At 32.1% G+C, this 15,752-nt stretch overlaps 2 protein-coding genes across 2 annotated transcripts; one reads left to right on the top strand and one right to left on the bottom strand.

Annotated features, from left to right (window-relative positions):
* The first annotated feature begins 2,444 nt into the window (after window positions 1–2,444).
* LOC146897593 (cysteine-rich receptor-like protein kinase 8) lies at window positions 2,445–6,048 on the top strand. Its single transcript, XM_085738945.1, has 7 exons — window positions 2,445–3,958; window positions 4,085–4,222; window positions 4,323–4,444; window positions 4,520–4,730; window positions 4,805–5,042; window positions 5,132–5,282; window positions 5,413–6,048. The coding sequence occupies exons 1-7, from the start codon at window positions 2,461–2,463 to the stop codon at window positions 5,743–5,745; spliced, it is 2,691 nt and encodes an 896-aa protein (XP_085595071.1). The 5' UTR covers window positions 2,445–2,460; the 3' UTR covers window positions 5,746–6,048.
* Window positions 6,049–9,201: 3,153 nt separating this feature from the next.
* On the bottom strand, window positions 9,202–10,976 carry LOC146897592 (tyrosine decarboxylase 1-like). The gene has a single exon (XM_085735127.1). The coding sequence runs from the start codon at window positions 10,974–10,976 to the stop codon at window positions 9,399–9,401; it is 1,578 nt and encodes a 525-aa protein (XP_085591253.1). The 3' UTR covers window positions 9,202–9,398.
* Between the last annotated feature and the right edge of the window lie 4,776 nt (window positions 10,977–15,752).

The raw sequence follows: 15,752 nt of genomic DNA, 5'->3' as shown, positions 1-15,752 counted from the left end.
GTTCTCGTCTCTATCTTAGCATAGGTTTTGATTGATTTCTTTATTAGGATAGTTTTAGTCTGACTAGTGTTGTTCACACTTCACATCATTATTTATTTCTTTGATTATCTTCTTGCAACTTATTGTCATTATTAAAACCTTTTGGGGGAACAGCTACAAAACTTGAACATGTAAAGTGTGCACATAAATTTCAAAGCAAGTATGAACACACTAAGCATTAGGTTTGATTCGCCTCCATTAGTTATGTCAACCATATGCAAAAGGTTCTACTGGTGAATCTCCTTCAGGGTACTCTAATTTTTTTTGGCTTGAGTTGCACATTCACATCAAACGTATCGATCAACGATAGTTTACATAATAAAGTTCCCTCAATTACTCTTGTGTACTAGAGAAAAGAAGAAATTATTTAGTATTACTTTCGACATAATTTCACTTACAAGAATGTGATTTTTTTGTATATTTTTCTGCCTCTATTCATAGAGAATTTATAAGTGTCTCTATTTATAGAAAAATTTATGTAATTTAACGAAGAGATACAACTCTTTGAAAGTGTTTTTGCAATCATATGATTCAATAGTTGGCACAATAGCGAAAGGAAGCACCCATCCACGTGAACCAGTGTCATGGGTTTGAATCCCATCAGACACAACCTTTCACACACGTCCACACCCTTTATCCAAACGAGTATAGATCCTCTTCATTTCCTACAATAAATGGCAATCTCAATTACTATAGTTTTGTTGTATAAATATCTAATTAATATCACATATTCTAAAAAAATGTACATTTATATCATATATTTACCACAAAACTATAGTAATGGAAATTGTCTTTTATTCAAGGAAATGAAGAGGATTTGAACTCTATCCAAACAGATGTAACCTTTCGACCACTAAATCAACCATTGCAACTTTCTAAATAAATTATTGCACAGTTTTGGTAAAATGTCTCTATTTAAGCATTGTAACTCTCCCAATTTATATTTTGGAAATTCCTCTCACAATCCCCGCCGTTTTAAAAATATTCATTATTCCAAAAATGTCATGGTTTCAAACAATGATATCTCACGATTTGAATTATTACTTAGTAAGTTAAGTTTTCACTTTTCACTCATCCCCAAATAGAATGGTTTCCAAATACCCTGGCAAAAAAAAAAAAAAAAGGTTTCCAAATACACCCTTATTAATATATACTATCAATGTATCTTAAAATATGAAAAGTTAATATTAAATGTATCCATACACAAATGACAATTTGGTAAGAGTCACTATAATTTTGACAAATTTATTACTTCAACAATTTTTTTTTAATAGTCATGATTTTTTTGCAAAGGAGGAACAACTTATTGATGTTTTTGATATGATGAATAACTTTAAAAGACATATAAACAAATAAAAAGAGGGAATATTTGAGATCCATAAAAGTGTTGCTCTTCGACTGGGACATCATTGTATCCTCTCAATGTCACTAAAATAGAGCAATTGATCACACCTATGTATACTAACTAGTAGCAAGCTGACAAGTTTATAGATCTTCAAAAGATTCATCAATCTTGGAACTTGGCTGTATAATCCAGATCGAGGAGCTTGAAGATGGAATGCACCAATTTTCAGATACATTCCTTCTCGAAAATTGACGGTGATCGTGCTTCTTCTTTATTCAATCCTTTCATATAGAGAACTCACACTCCTATAAAGATTTCCACTATCTACTGCAATATAAGCCAATTTCGTAGATATCACACAAGTTAACTAATAAAGTTGGGACCAGTAAAAATAATAATAATAATACTTCTCTTTTTTATAAGACATTCTAACAAGAATCGCCGATATTAACAAAAGTAGTTAGGTAACTAAATACATATAAATTACTTAGAAATTGATTAGAAATTGACTATAATTTTTTACTTCATATCACAATTTTTTTATTTAGCATATGGATCACCATGACAAATTGAAAAATATATATTTAAAAGTGATTTAAAACGCTATAAAAGGTAGTTAGTGTTATTTTAGCATTGTTTTACCGGTTTAACATTATTTTAGTTGATTCTCAGCTTTCAAATAAAAAAAAATGTTAAAGAATGCCCTTATGACATTGGTGAAGAGGATAAAGTTAGAAATATTGCATTGAGAAATGATGAAAAGTGATGAATTTTAACTTTTTTAAAAGTTAAAATATTGTTAAATTCAATGCAAACTTACTACTTTTTTAAAAGTTAAAAGTTAAAATATTAGTTTTCTTAACAAGTGTTCTAGGAGCACTCATTAGCATGACCCTAAAAAAATTAAGGTATTTTTCCGTTTCTTTTTAAATACCGAGACCAATCCCTATTTTTTAAGTGTTGGTACCATGAAAGGACCCTATTTAGATTATCAAAAAGTATTGTGTACTAGGTTATGGTTATACATATATAAATATAGTAGTGAGTGCTCTCAAAATTCAACACATCCATGATCCATGGCTAATTTCTACAACATTCATTGCTTCTTCACCCTTGTCATCTTGCTCAATTTCACATCTACTAATTCATGGGATGACCCTTTTTACCTATACCAATATTGCTCAAGCAATAGAACAGCATCTAATACTTCCTTTCAATTTGACCTCACCACCCTCCTCTCTTCCTTATCATCCAATGCTACAACCAACACACAATTTTACAACACAACATTCCTTGGAAACAACCCTTCTGACACAATCTATGGTATGTTCTTATGTAGGGGTGATGTTCCCTCTCAACTTTGTCAACAATGTATAGTAAATGCAACACAAAGACTTTCCATAGAATGTTCTTTGTCAAAAGAAGGTGTTGTTTGGTATGATGAATGTATGGTTTGGTATTCCACAACCTTGGCAACAACATCAACTAGTTTTTACTTATTGAACACAGATAAAGTCTCAAACACAAAAAATTTCATGAGTTTATTGTTTTCTACAATGAACAAAACTTCAAATGAAGCAGCTTTTGGTGACAAAAAATATGCATCAAATGAAATAAATATATCAAAATTTCAGACCCTTTATTGTTTAGCTCAATGCACACCAAATTTGTCACCACATGATTGTAGAACTTGTCTAAGTGGATTGATAGAGAAACTTCCATTGTGTTGTGAAGGAAGAGTTGGAGGGAGAGTTCTAAATCCAAGTTGTAATATTAGGTATGAATTTTACCCTTTTTATCTATCCCCTACTATTGGTTCATCAATAGATACTACCTCAAAACAAATTCTACTTCCACAAACAAAAAATTCAGAACACCCTTTTTACCTTTCACATAATTGTTCAAGTAATAACAAAACCTTCACTTTTAACAACACTTTCAAAGTTCACCTAACAACCCTTTTTTCTTACTTGTCTTCTAATGCCACTAAAAGCTTATTTCATAAAGATCATGTTGATGATACGATATTTGGACTATTCATGTGTCGTGGTGATGTTCCCTTTTATTTATGTGAACAATGTGTGCAAAATGCAACACATCAAATAACCCAAAAGTGTAACATTTTTCAAGAGGGTGTAATATGGTTTAATCAATGCATGATTAGATATTCCTTTTGGAATTTCTTCTCTTTAGTGGACAAAAGTCATGTGTATTATGAAATGAATGTTACTAGTGATTCAAGTCCCAAGAAGGAGAGAAACTTGTATAATTTTGTGATATCAAATGCCTTATCAAAAGTGGCAATTGTGGCTGGGGATAGTGATGAGAGATATGGAACAAAATCATTGAAATTGAATGATTTACAAACACTTTATACACTTGGTCAGTGTACACAAGATTTGTCTAGTGATGATTGCAAGGCTTGTTTGAGTGATATTATTGGAAATGCAATTCCTTGGTCTTATTTGGGAAGTGTAGGTGGAAGAGTTTTATACCCTAGCTGCAATATGAGGTTTGAATTGTTCCAATTTTACAAAGAAATTGACCAAGGTATCATTAGTCATTCTCCATCAGGTTGACCTCTCATTCTAGTATTTATTTACTAAATTGAACTATTTCCAAACAAACAAAAAATTAGCCCAAAATAATTGATTTATTACTACTCCATTTGAATGAGATGTGTTAATTTTTTGTATGCAGAAAAAAGAAGAAACTTGCCACAAACAATTACCTTGATTGTTGTGCTCACAATTGTTTTAGTGATACTCTTCTTTGTTGGCTGCTATTTGCTAAAGAGAAAAGCAAGAAAGAGTTTTAGGGCTATTCTCAGAGAAAATTGTAAGTTACAAACATGAAAAAGAATATATCAAACCCTTGCTTTATTTTAAAGCTTAAAGTTTGAAACCTTTGATTTAACAATTTAATCATTTTTATCTAGTTGGTCATGAAGGTGCAACTTTAGAGCCATTGCAATTTGACTGGGATGTAATTGAGGCAGCAACCAACAACTTTTCAAATAAAAATTTCATAGGCAAAGGTGGATTTGGAGAAGTTTACAAGGTGGGTTAAATGTGGTGAAATTTATTTTTTAGCTCTCAATTTTTCCATAAATAATAAAATGAGCAATATTTTTAGGGCATTCTTTTGGATGGACGACAAATAGCAGTAAAAAGACTTTCAAGAAGCTCTACTCAAGGTGTAAATGAGTTCAAGAATGAAGTTTTGTTGATCGCCAAGCTTCAACATAGAAATCTAGTCACATTCATCGGTTTTTGCCTCGAAGAAGAAGAGAAAATACTTATATATGAATATGTGCCGAATAAGAGTCTTGATCATTTTTTATTTGGTTAGTGGAATTCAATTGATTGATTAGATAACATGCTTCATTCTTACATTTCTCATCACTTGAATATTTTGCAGACTTTCAACGAACAAAGTTCTTAAGTTGGTTTGAACGTTACAATATTATAAGAGGAATTGCTCAAGGAATTATCTATTTACATGAACATTCTCGACTCAAAGTTATTCATCGTGACCTCAAACCTAGTAACATTTTATTAGATGAAAATATGATTCCAAAAATATCAGATTTTGGTCTTGCTAGAATTGTTGATTTAAACCAAGACAAAGGAAGCACAAATAGGATCGTCGGAACATTGTAAGTGTTAAATTATCATCAATATCTCATGTTTCCCTTTCATAAAAGATAATCTCATGCTGATTTTTTTTTTTAAATTTATTTTGTAGAGGTTATATATCTCCAGAATATGCAATGCTAGGACAATTTTCGGAGAAATCTGATGTTTATAGTTTTGGAGTCATGATTTTAGAAATTATTACTGGAAAGAAGAACATAAGGTCTTATGAATCATATGTTGGTGATAGCCTCCTAAGTAATGTAAGTGTGTGTATCCAATTTTTATTTCTTTCCATTAATGTACAAAATCAATATACATCCAATGTTTACTTAGATTGATTCAAATGCAATGTGGTAACAAATTGTATATTGATTTATCCATTTGTTACAGGTTTGGAGACAATGGAGTGATCAAATAACATTAAGTATATTGGACCCAAATATTAAAGGAACTTATTCTGAATATGAGGTCATCAAATGCATTCAGATTGGTTTATTATGTGTTCAACAGTTCCCTGATGATAGACCAACAATGGTAACAATTGTTTCATATCTTAACAATGACTTCAATGAATTGCCAACTCCTCAAGAACCTGCATTTTTGTTCCATGGTCAAATGGATACAAAAGGGATTCCACAAGATTCAAGTTCTAGTCGGTCTATCAATACTTGCACACCTTTGACGTTCAATGACTTGTCTATAACCGAATTTCTTCCTCGTTAGTATGTCAATTTTCATTTTGTTGTTAACCCACTTGGGTTGGCATAGTGGCGGTGGCTTAAGATCTTGAAGTGTCCTCATCTCAAATTCAATTCTCGTCGATGTTAGTTTTGGTGGGCAAGTTTGACTTGTTAAAAAAATTCCTTTTATCATCGTCTAGGAATGTTTGAGGAATCCTAGAAACCACGGGCATGTTTATTATTCCAAATGCAATGAATAAAATGTTATAGAAATAAAGGTTTTCAATCCTTATATGTGATTGCTTAGTAAATATTACAAATAAAGTGACGTACATCTCCATAGTTCTATGATTTCTTGTATAGTTGCCTCGAGCTATATAAGTTAATTGGCTTTTAATTTGAACCAATTGTCATATTTTCAGAGAAGATAACTGATATGAACACTCTTTTTCTAACACTCACTTTTTTAATGAATGAAACTTATATGGTTCTCATCATTTTATGTGGGATCCATTTCTAAAGTGTGCGATCGACATAGATTTCATCCAATAAATAAAATTAGTGTTAGAGGGTGTTAGAAATAGAGTGTCCATGACACTTATCTTTCAAAGAATATGAAAGGCGAATGGAAGTGGAAAATATAAAATACTCAAAAATACTCATCCGTCACCCTCTAAAAAACAAAAATAAATACTATTCCGTCCCTAATTATAAAACTCTTATACTTCCTCTAAACAAAAGTCTCTCTTACCTTTTATCAAAAATAATAAGAAAGATGAATAGTGGATTTTATTTGTCCATTGTGTATGTTAGTTTTTCTAAAATACCCATTATATGTGTGTAATATAACTTTTCATTTAAAAAAAAAAAGATTTGAATAGTATTAACAGGGGTATGTTTTGAAAGAAAATAAATAAATGCACATAGTTATTTGTAGAGGGGTAAGATTTTTTCTTCAAAAGGTGCTTATAATTAGGGACGAAGAAATATCATAATTCTCTGTCAAATTCTACATAAAGAAAAATAAAGAACTTTCTTTCAAAAAAAACACTCTCTATTTTAAATCGATAGCTAAATTACACTTGAGGTTCCGTAAGTTATTTAATTATAATAAATTGACCTTTAATTTTTTTTCGTAATTATATTCTTTTAAGTTATTTAATTATAGTAAGTTAGGTTAAAACGATTGATTTGCCAATAAAAATAAATGGCATACAGCTTGATGGCCACCAATTTTTTTGTTCAAGATTGGCCATGAAGTGAAAAAGTAAGAGCATCCACAATGGAGACTCTCATCTTTGAGGTCTTAAATGAGTCTCACATTGACACATCACTTTTTAATAATTTTTTAATAATAGTACCTAATAGGTACTCAACCACTCAATGGAGACCCTCTAACAAAAGGTCTAATTAGGTCCCACCAATATTATTTATTTAATACATTATCTATTTTAATACACTTTTTAATTATTATTTTAATAAAAAAGTGATGTGGGCCCATTTAAGAATGAAGTCTTAATTTAGACCTTGCATCTTTTAAGACCCTCACTTTTTTTTTCTCACAATGGGGTACCTATTAGGTATCAGGTCTTAAATGTTTAAGACTCTCCCACTTGGATGCTCTAACATCTCAAAAGATGAAAAGAGTGTTACACTTTGCCTCTTTACACAATGGCTTTATAGGCTAACAATTTGTTGTGGTGGTGGCGCTCACAGTCACAGTTGCACATACGAAACAAGGAATCGACTCATCCTACAAATTCCTTTGTGTGCGCATTCGTATTTTGTCATATGTAAATCACGAACTCACACGCTAACTCGTTTTTAGTTCAAATAATGATGGATGAAATTAACATAGTAGATATACGCTGTAGCATTAGCGGAGCCAAAAAATTTGAACAGCGGGGTACCATTACACGAAATTTATTGGGAGGGAGAGTTGTTGTGGTTGATTTTACGGTTCCATGAAATAAGGAGCAAGAGTTTTCATTTTTCTCATTGAGAAAGAGATGATTGTAGGTGAGTTTAGAAATAAAATCTCACAAAAACGGCATGTGGGGTGAATATTGCCTCCACTTATAAACATTTACTCATGTCATCTCTCAACCGATGTGAGACATTTTAATAGATAGTGATGCGGGGTGTGATAAAATTTGGTTATTTTAATTTAAAAAAAATAAATATAGGGTTTTGCTAACCAATGGACTCAGGGCAATGGTTAAGGAATCTACAAATAAAAATTTTGTCTTGGAAATATAACATATTACTTTTGATAAAGTAATGATTACACAACTTTTTCATGAAAATTTACTTGTTTTGGATGCTTAACCATTGCCCTTGGAGAGAGAGTGTAACATGTTTTATTTGTGTGGTGAGAAATCAAAATAAAGTAAATAAATTGTGTGCAAAATTCATACGGGTATATTCTAATTCATATATTTGATTTGTGTGCAAAGTCTAATACGAGTATATTACAAGTATAGTGGGGGATGTTAAGGAAATGTTTGTGCAGGCAGAAGCCCCACAACCTTGTGTGTGGCTTCGCCACTAGTAGGGGTGGCAAAATGGGTCTAATCCGTCGGGCCGGTCCATTTGGCCCGCTATTTTTGGCGGGCTGAATCGAAGTTTTGAACTCGCTTTCTATAGTTGGCTCATCTCGTCTCGTTAAAATACGGGGCGGACACGAGGCGGGGAGGGCCGACTCGCTTAACTCGTTGGAAACGGGACAGACACGGGGCGGGGCGGGGTGGCCCGCTTAACTCGTGTTTCAATTTGTTATTTTGAGTCTTATTTGATGCTTTTGGATTTATTTTGGTTGTTAGATTTATTTTGAGACTTATTTTATAGTTTTGGATTTATCTTGGTTGTTGAGTTTATTTATTTTGAGACTTATACTATAATGTGGTTGTTGGATTTATTTTATGATTTGTTTTATGTTGCGCATTTGCCTTATTTTGCTATTAGTTATGATGTTGAATTCGACAATTATCTTGTTTTTCACGAATTTACTTGCTACCTATTCTTTTATATTTTTTTTATGATAAAAGCAACATAGTTTTTTTTAACAATTAAGTTATAGTAAAAATATAAAAAAAAAAAAAAGTTTTTTCTTTGCCGGGCCGGCCCGCCAACTCGCAAGTCCGCCACTAAACGGGGCGGGGTGAGATTTTGGACTCGGTCACAAAATTTGACTCGGCTCGTCTAGTCTCGTTTTTAACGGGCTTAGACGGGGCGGGCCTAAATGGGGCGGGCCGGCCCGCTTTGCCATCCCTAGCCACTAGATACACGTCAACTCAGTGCCCAACTCATAGCTACTTTAAGTAATAATGATCATAGAAATATACATAACAAACAGGCATTCGCGCGTACACGCGCACACATATACACTTAGTGTATGCAATGATAGATGAAAGTTACCTAATAATTGAAGCCATTAATAGATCCAATTGGAGAGATATGCCCCCAAAATTAATGATCTAGGGAACTATGCAAATTAAACTATAACAAAAAGGTAGATTTTAAATTTTATATATTATGACATCAATCTCTGATAATTATTCTGAGATGATACCCTTTAAAGGGGGACTATAACAAATTAAACTATCCCAAAAATGTAGATTGTGAATTTTATACTATATCATAACATCAATCTTTGATAATTATTCTGAGGTGAAACCCTCTCAACTATATTATACATTAGTTGAGAGGGGTACCTAATAGAAAACTTGCATGTTGTTGCACCAATTTCCATGTCATAGTCACATGATGTTCTTCTGTTAAGGTAGCACCAATAGCACATCTAATAACAAAAGATCCTTCAACCTCACCATGACTCATGTATGCCTTGCCAGAGCTATTAATTGAATCTAGCAATTTACGATTCACTTCATTCACCAAATATGCATCATTCATCATTTTTCCAACAAAGTAACCTTCACTACCATTAGCAATACTAATTGCTAATGGAGAAATTCTAAAACAAACCAAAGAGAATTTACTTGGCACAACAATTTCAAACCTCTCATCTTTCCTCACTAGTCCTTCAAATATTTTTGCCATTTCCACATGATTTCTCAAAAAATTCTTGAGATTTTCGACACCGTAGCTTCGAAGAACGATCCATAGTTTGAGTGCATTGAACTTCCTACTTAAAGGTATTTGCCAATCTTTGTAATCAATAACTTCATTTGAATCAGATTTCTTGTTCCTCAAGAATTCAGGATTTGTTGACAATGATGTTGTTAAAGCATTGTGATCTTTCACCCAAAGACAACAACATGCTAAATTAGTCAAAAACCATTTATGTGCATTAAAGCTAAAAGAATTTACCTCTTCAATTCCATCAATGTAATGTCTAAATTCGGGACAAATACAAGCTGGACCGGCATAAGCAGCATCGACATGAACCCAAATATCATATTCTTTTGCCACATTACACAACAAATTTATAGGATCAACAGCATTTGTTGAAGTTGTTCCAATAGTAGCACATAAAAAACAAGGAATCAAACCATTTTCAACGTCTAAAAGAATTGTCGAAAGCAAAGACTCGGGGGACAAAGCAAATAAATTTGATCCTTTTGTTTTTATGACTCTAAAATTTTCTGAATGAATTCCAACAATTTGAGTTGCTTTTTGAAGTGCACTATGTGTTTGATCAGAACAATACACAACAAGTTTTCCAATATTGTCCTTTCCAATTTGAGAAAGTTTTTTATCTCTTGCAGCAACTAGTGTACACAAAATAGCCTCACAAGTTGTACCTAACAATACACCACCACCACCCTTAATATGTGATGAAAAAATGAAACTTTTGGGTAAGTTTAGCATTTTTCCAAGCCAATTCATAACAATAGTTTCAAGCTCAGTTGCAGCTGGTGATGATAACCAATTGAATCCAACAACATTGAATCCAGTGCTTAACATTTCACCTATAAACCCTGCTATGCTACCACTACTAGGAAAGTAAGCATAATAATTTGGACTCATCCAATGTGTGATACCAGGGATTATATGTTGTTGAACATCTTCAAGTATTGATTCAATTGACTCTGGTTGAAATGGAGCTGAAGATGGTAATATTTTTGTAAGATAGCCAGGTTCTACTTTACTTAAAACTGGATAGTTTTCAATGTTTTTGTAATAATCTGCAAGGAAATCAATCATCATGTATCCTTGTCTTTTGAATTCTTCAAGGTCAAGAGGATTCATGGTTTTTTGTGAATCACTTTGAGGAGGGTTAGAACTTGATGTATTCATTGTATTTGGATGCATGTAAAAGCATCATCCCTTACATGTATATATAGGGTACTACTCCCTTGTTTCTAAATAATTGTCTCTTTAAAAAAATTTCTATATCTTAAAATAATTGTCACTTTAGAATATCAATACAATATTTATTTTCTTCAACTATTATATATTTATTTATTGAATTTCATCTGACTTAACTACTCACACTAAATACAATCAATAAGGATATTTTAGTAAATGATACTAATTTTATCATTGAAATCAACACAATTAATCTTTTTTTTTTTTTTTGAAAATTGTGTACAAGCCTTAAACGACTATTATTTTCAAACGGAGAGAGTAATTTTTTTAGTTTTTGACACAACAAATTGTTTGTTTCATTAATTGCATGTCTACCAAAATGTTAGTAACAAAATTGAACACTAATAAATTTGTAGGGTCTATTAAGGGGCTTCTATGGTCCCCTCTTGTGTAGAGAAAAATTTTATCGATCTCCTTTTTTCTCAAGTACTCCATTTATCTCTTGATGAGTGATTCATTTTGTTGTGATATATCAAGTGGTTAAAGTCTTACATTGATTGGAATAGTTGAGGTTTAACAACATATAAGTGAGATGATTGAGAAATTTAATGTGTTAAGGTTTAGGATGATGATGTGGTGTTCAACACATTTAGGTAGGTGGTTGTTATAATTTAACTCAGTGAGGCTCTCTCTCATGGTCCAACAATGATATTAGAGCTCTGACTCAACTTGATAGGTAGTAGCGGATCTTGGCTGATTTTGTTGGGGTGCCAAATATTCATAGAATATATATAACATGGTGCAGTGGTTCAGTTTGCATAAATGATACCCTTTGGTCAGGTTCAAGTCTGGGTGAAACCATTTTTTGTGAATAAAAATAAACATACACATTTTAAATACGAAAAAAAAGAGGTTGTACTAGTTGAACCCACGACCTTATGTAGCAAAACGCCTTTGATTTCCACAGTGACGCATGCAAAACATCTGTTAAAACACACCTAATTTCGTATTTATAGACTATCTGGGGGCTCCCATGGATTCCTAAGGAGATCTGCCCCTGTTGTTGATAGGGGTTAGGAGAGATGTTGTATGATTGTTCTTAGCGTAATGTGAGGATCCCCCCCCCCCCCCCCCCCCCCCCCCCCCCCCCCCGGTCCCAACTCTAGTTAAACTTGATGGGGAGCGGGAGAAATGTCTTGAGGTTTTAAGTGATGATATGGTGTTCAACTCACTTGTATGATTGTTCTTAGCCTAACTTGATTATCTAATCAGTGATGCTCACCTTATGGATGGCAACAAAGCAGGGCGATGCGATCCCCTACCCCTGCATATTTTTACCCCTCCCCCCAACATCCCTCGTCCCCAAACCCTGTCGAGGATGATTATTAGACATCCCCCTAACAAGGATGGGTTTTCCACCCCTAAACCTAGAAACAGTAAATTTTTCAAATAAAGTGTGTCTACAAATCTCCTCAGTTTATATCTTCACACAGTCAACACCAATCATTAAATTGTATCATTTAACTAAAATCAAATCACAACATATATTTTATAAAAAAAATCAAAGGGTAATAGTGTAACATTTAAAGGGTAAATGGGTACTGAAGTTGGTAAATATAAGGGTAATATAGTAGATGTAAAAAGGTCGAATGGGGGTGAGGGTGGGTCGGGTATCACTTTCCCCCGACTCGCCTGTTGTAAAAATTTGGGTTTTCCCCGCACCTGCATCTAGTTAAATCGGTTTTTCCCAGTTAATTTTGAGGCGGGTTCTGATTTGTTTGCCATACCTTCTCTCCTTCATGGCCCACCACAATTTCTCATTTTACATAGATCTGAGTTCAATTTTTAGGTGGAACAATTTTTGTCTAGACTCTTATTTCTTTCGGTCGAACTTCATATTGCCATGATCTCCTTCCCTTAAGAAACGGTAGTTAACACGAACAAAAACTGTTTAAAATTGAAGACATTAACTTGAGAGTGATGAATATATATTAATTTGAGAGAGCAAATGCAAGAAAAAATATTGTTTCAAAAATTCAAAGATTTATTCATTTTAGGACAAAAATTGAAGTCTAGATGGAGATTAATTTTTAGGTGGACAAAAATGGAAATCTAGATAGAGATTCATTCATTTTTGTAAACTATATGTTGACTTCAATTTTTAGGTGGAACGTTTTTTTAGATGGAACCTTTTTTTTTTTGGTGTCCGAGGTTTGAACCTCAGACCTTACATATATTACGCATTGTCCTTACCAACTGAGCTAAACTCACGGGGACGGATTGAACCATTTTTAGGTGTACAAAAATTGAAGTCTAGAAAGAGATTAATTCAAAGATTCATTCATCTTAGACTAAAATCCAAGTCCAATTTTAATGCGGAACCCATATGAGACGGAGGGAGTACTAATACATAGTACATTCCATTCATTTTAGTTGCTTGACTTTTTACGCGTCCCTGAGATTAAACAATTTTATTATTTCGGTAGAAATATTTATATGTCTCTTATAATATTTTTAATTATTTATTACGTATTTTTGTATATTTTTTTATCCGCAATAATTAACAAAAAAAATAATATAATTAATAACCAGTGCTCCCGGGGCACCAGTTAAGAAACTAAAAGTAGAAATAAAAGACATGATTTATATTAAAAAGAGCAAAATTTTAAATTTTAAAAAATAGAATACACAATTTTCAAGAAAATATTTCCTTTTCTAATTCCTTAATCAGTGTCCTGGAAGCAACGGTTAACATTTTCCAATTAAAAATTAAGATTGCACTAAACTTTACAAACAAAATTAAAATTAAAATTAAAAGTGAATGTAGTGAATATAAAATTAAAATTAAAATTGTGTAAAATTGAAGACATTAACTTGAGAGTTATGAATATATTATTAATTAGATAGCGCAAATGAAAGAAAAAATATTGTTTCAAAAATTCAAAGATTCATTCATTTTAGGACAAAAATTGAAGTCTAGACGGAGATTTTGATTTTTAGGTGACGGAAGCCAAATCTATCACTTCTACGCTTCATTTAATAGTTAGAAAACTAGTCTTTGTCTGGTTTATAAAATGGGAAATACTAACACCTCTTTAATGTCTTTAAACGATAATTTTTTATTTATAGAAATTTGTATAATATATTAAAAATTGAAATATTTAATTTTTTTATGGGATAATTTTTTATTTTTTTTGAAGGAATAATTTTTTATTTTAAAATCCTTAAAGAGTATTCTGGATGCACTTGTTAACAAAATCCTTGTAAAATAGTCGAAAAATGCAAGAAAATTTGACCCGATTAAATTTACACGGCTGATTCTTCTAATGTTATGGATCATTTTCTTAAGTTTTGTACTTCTTCAGGTTATGCAACATCTAGGCGGTCTTTTATGAGTATGCTTTGGTTTGCAAACATTTGGGTAATCTAGAAGGAAAGAATGATCGTCTTTTTAGAGGCAAAGAAAATTCTCTCATTCAGCTTCTGGAGAAGATTAAACTTCTTTCCTTTTGGTGGCTTAAATCCAATTTCAAGGCTTTTAATTATAATTTTCATCTTTGACACTTTGTTCCTTCAAAAAAATCTTTGACACTTTGGTGTATCTTATTCATATTGTGGCGTTTTTCTGACACAACTTGTGCTAGAAGAATAACCATCTGGTAGTAATATATTTCATTTTGATTTCTTAAAAAAAAACTTTTTAGTTCAAATATTTAATCATCAACTATGGATAAATTTAGAAATTTAATTATTAATTTCAATTAAAAAATTTCAAATTATAATTATGTAAACCAAAAATAAACACGTACTACTACTACTATTAATTAGTGCATTTCGTGGTGGCAAATGGTGTCTGTTGGAATTCATTTATGGTGTTTGGGTTACCTGTCCTAAAGTACAAGGTTGGTTGGTGGTTCACAAGTAGTTAACCACAGAAGCCAAATCTATCACTTCTACGCTTCATTAAATAGTTAGAAAACTAGTCTTGTCTGGTTTATAAATTGGGAAATACTAACGACCTCTTTAATATCTTTATTTATAAAAATTTATGTAATTTGAAAATTGAAATATTTGATTTTTTTAATGAAATAATTTTTTATTTTAAAATTCTTAAAGGTGCACTTGTTAACAAAATCCTCGTAAAATAGTCGAAAAAATGCAAGAAAATTTGACCCGATTAAATTGACTCATGTACCCTAATTGTGATTGTACTCTCATGGTAATGGGAGTACGTTGCTTCATTTATCTATTTCATTTTTTTTTTTGTTCTTTTCCATCCTCTTCCTCCACAGGACAAAAATGCTATTTTGGATTTTTAGACAACTTGTACGTAAGACAAAAAGTTGTGTTGTGGTTTAGTGAAAGACAAAAATATGAGTTTTTGTCATGTCCCTTGCATCCAGTTTGTCATGTACCTGAAACAGTTTTACAAATCAAACACTTGACAACTGAAGTTGTTATGTCCTATCCTTCATTTTTTAGCAAATCAAGCGCACCCTTTATAGTTATTTGTTCTTTTATTATTCTTCGGAGGGTAGGTTTCTAGTCTTATAGTTATTTGTTCTTTTATTATTCTTCGGAAAACCAAGAATTTGGTGAAAGTATTGTTTCATGTTTAGTGTTGGCCAAAATAGAGTAAATAATAAACCAGGATCTTAACTTTTATGTGTGTGAAGATATTTTTGAAGTTTATTTAGTAAAAAAAAATGTTAAGTTTTAGGCAAGGACAAATATACTCATGGGCGAGGACCTGTGCACCCTAGACTTTTATAAACTTCA

The sequence above is a fragment of the Medicago sativa genome, chromosome 8 (genome assembly GCF_051527215.1).
Source record: "Medicago sativa cultivar Bolivia chromosome 8, Bolivia_mono, whole genome shotgun sequence".
In the NCBI taxonomy this organism is placed as follows: domain Eukaryota; kingdom Viridiplantae; phylum Streptophyta; class Magnoliopsida; order Fabales; family Fabaceae; genus Medicago; species Medicago sativa.
This window is presented reverse-complemented; position numbering and strand designations above follow the sequence as displayed.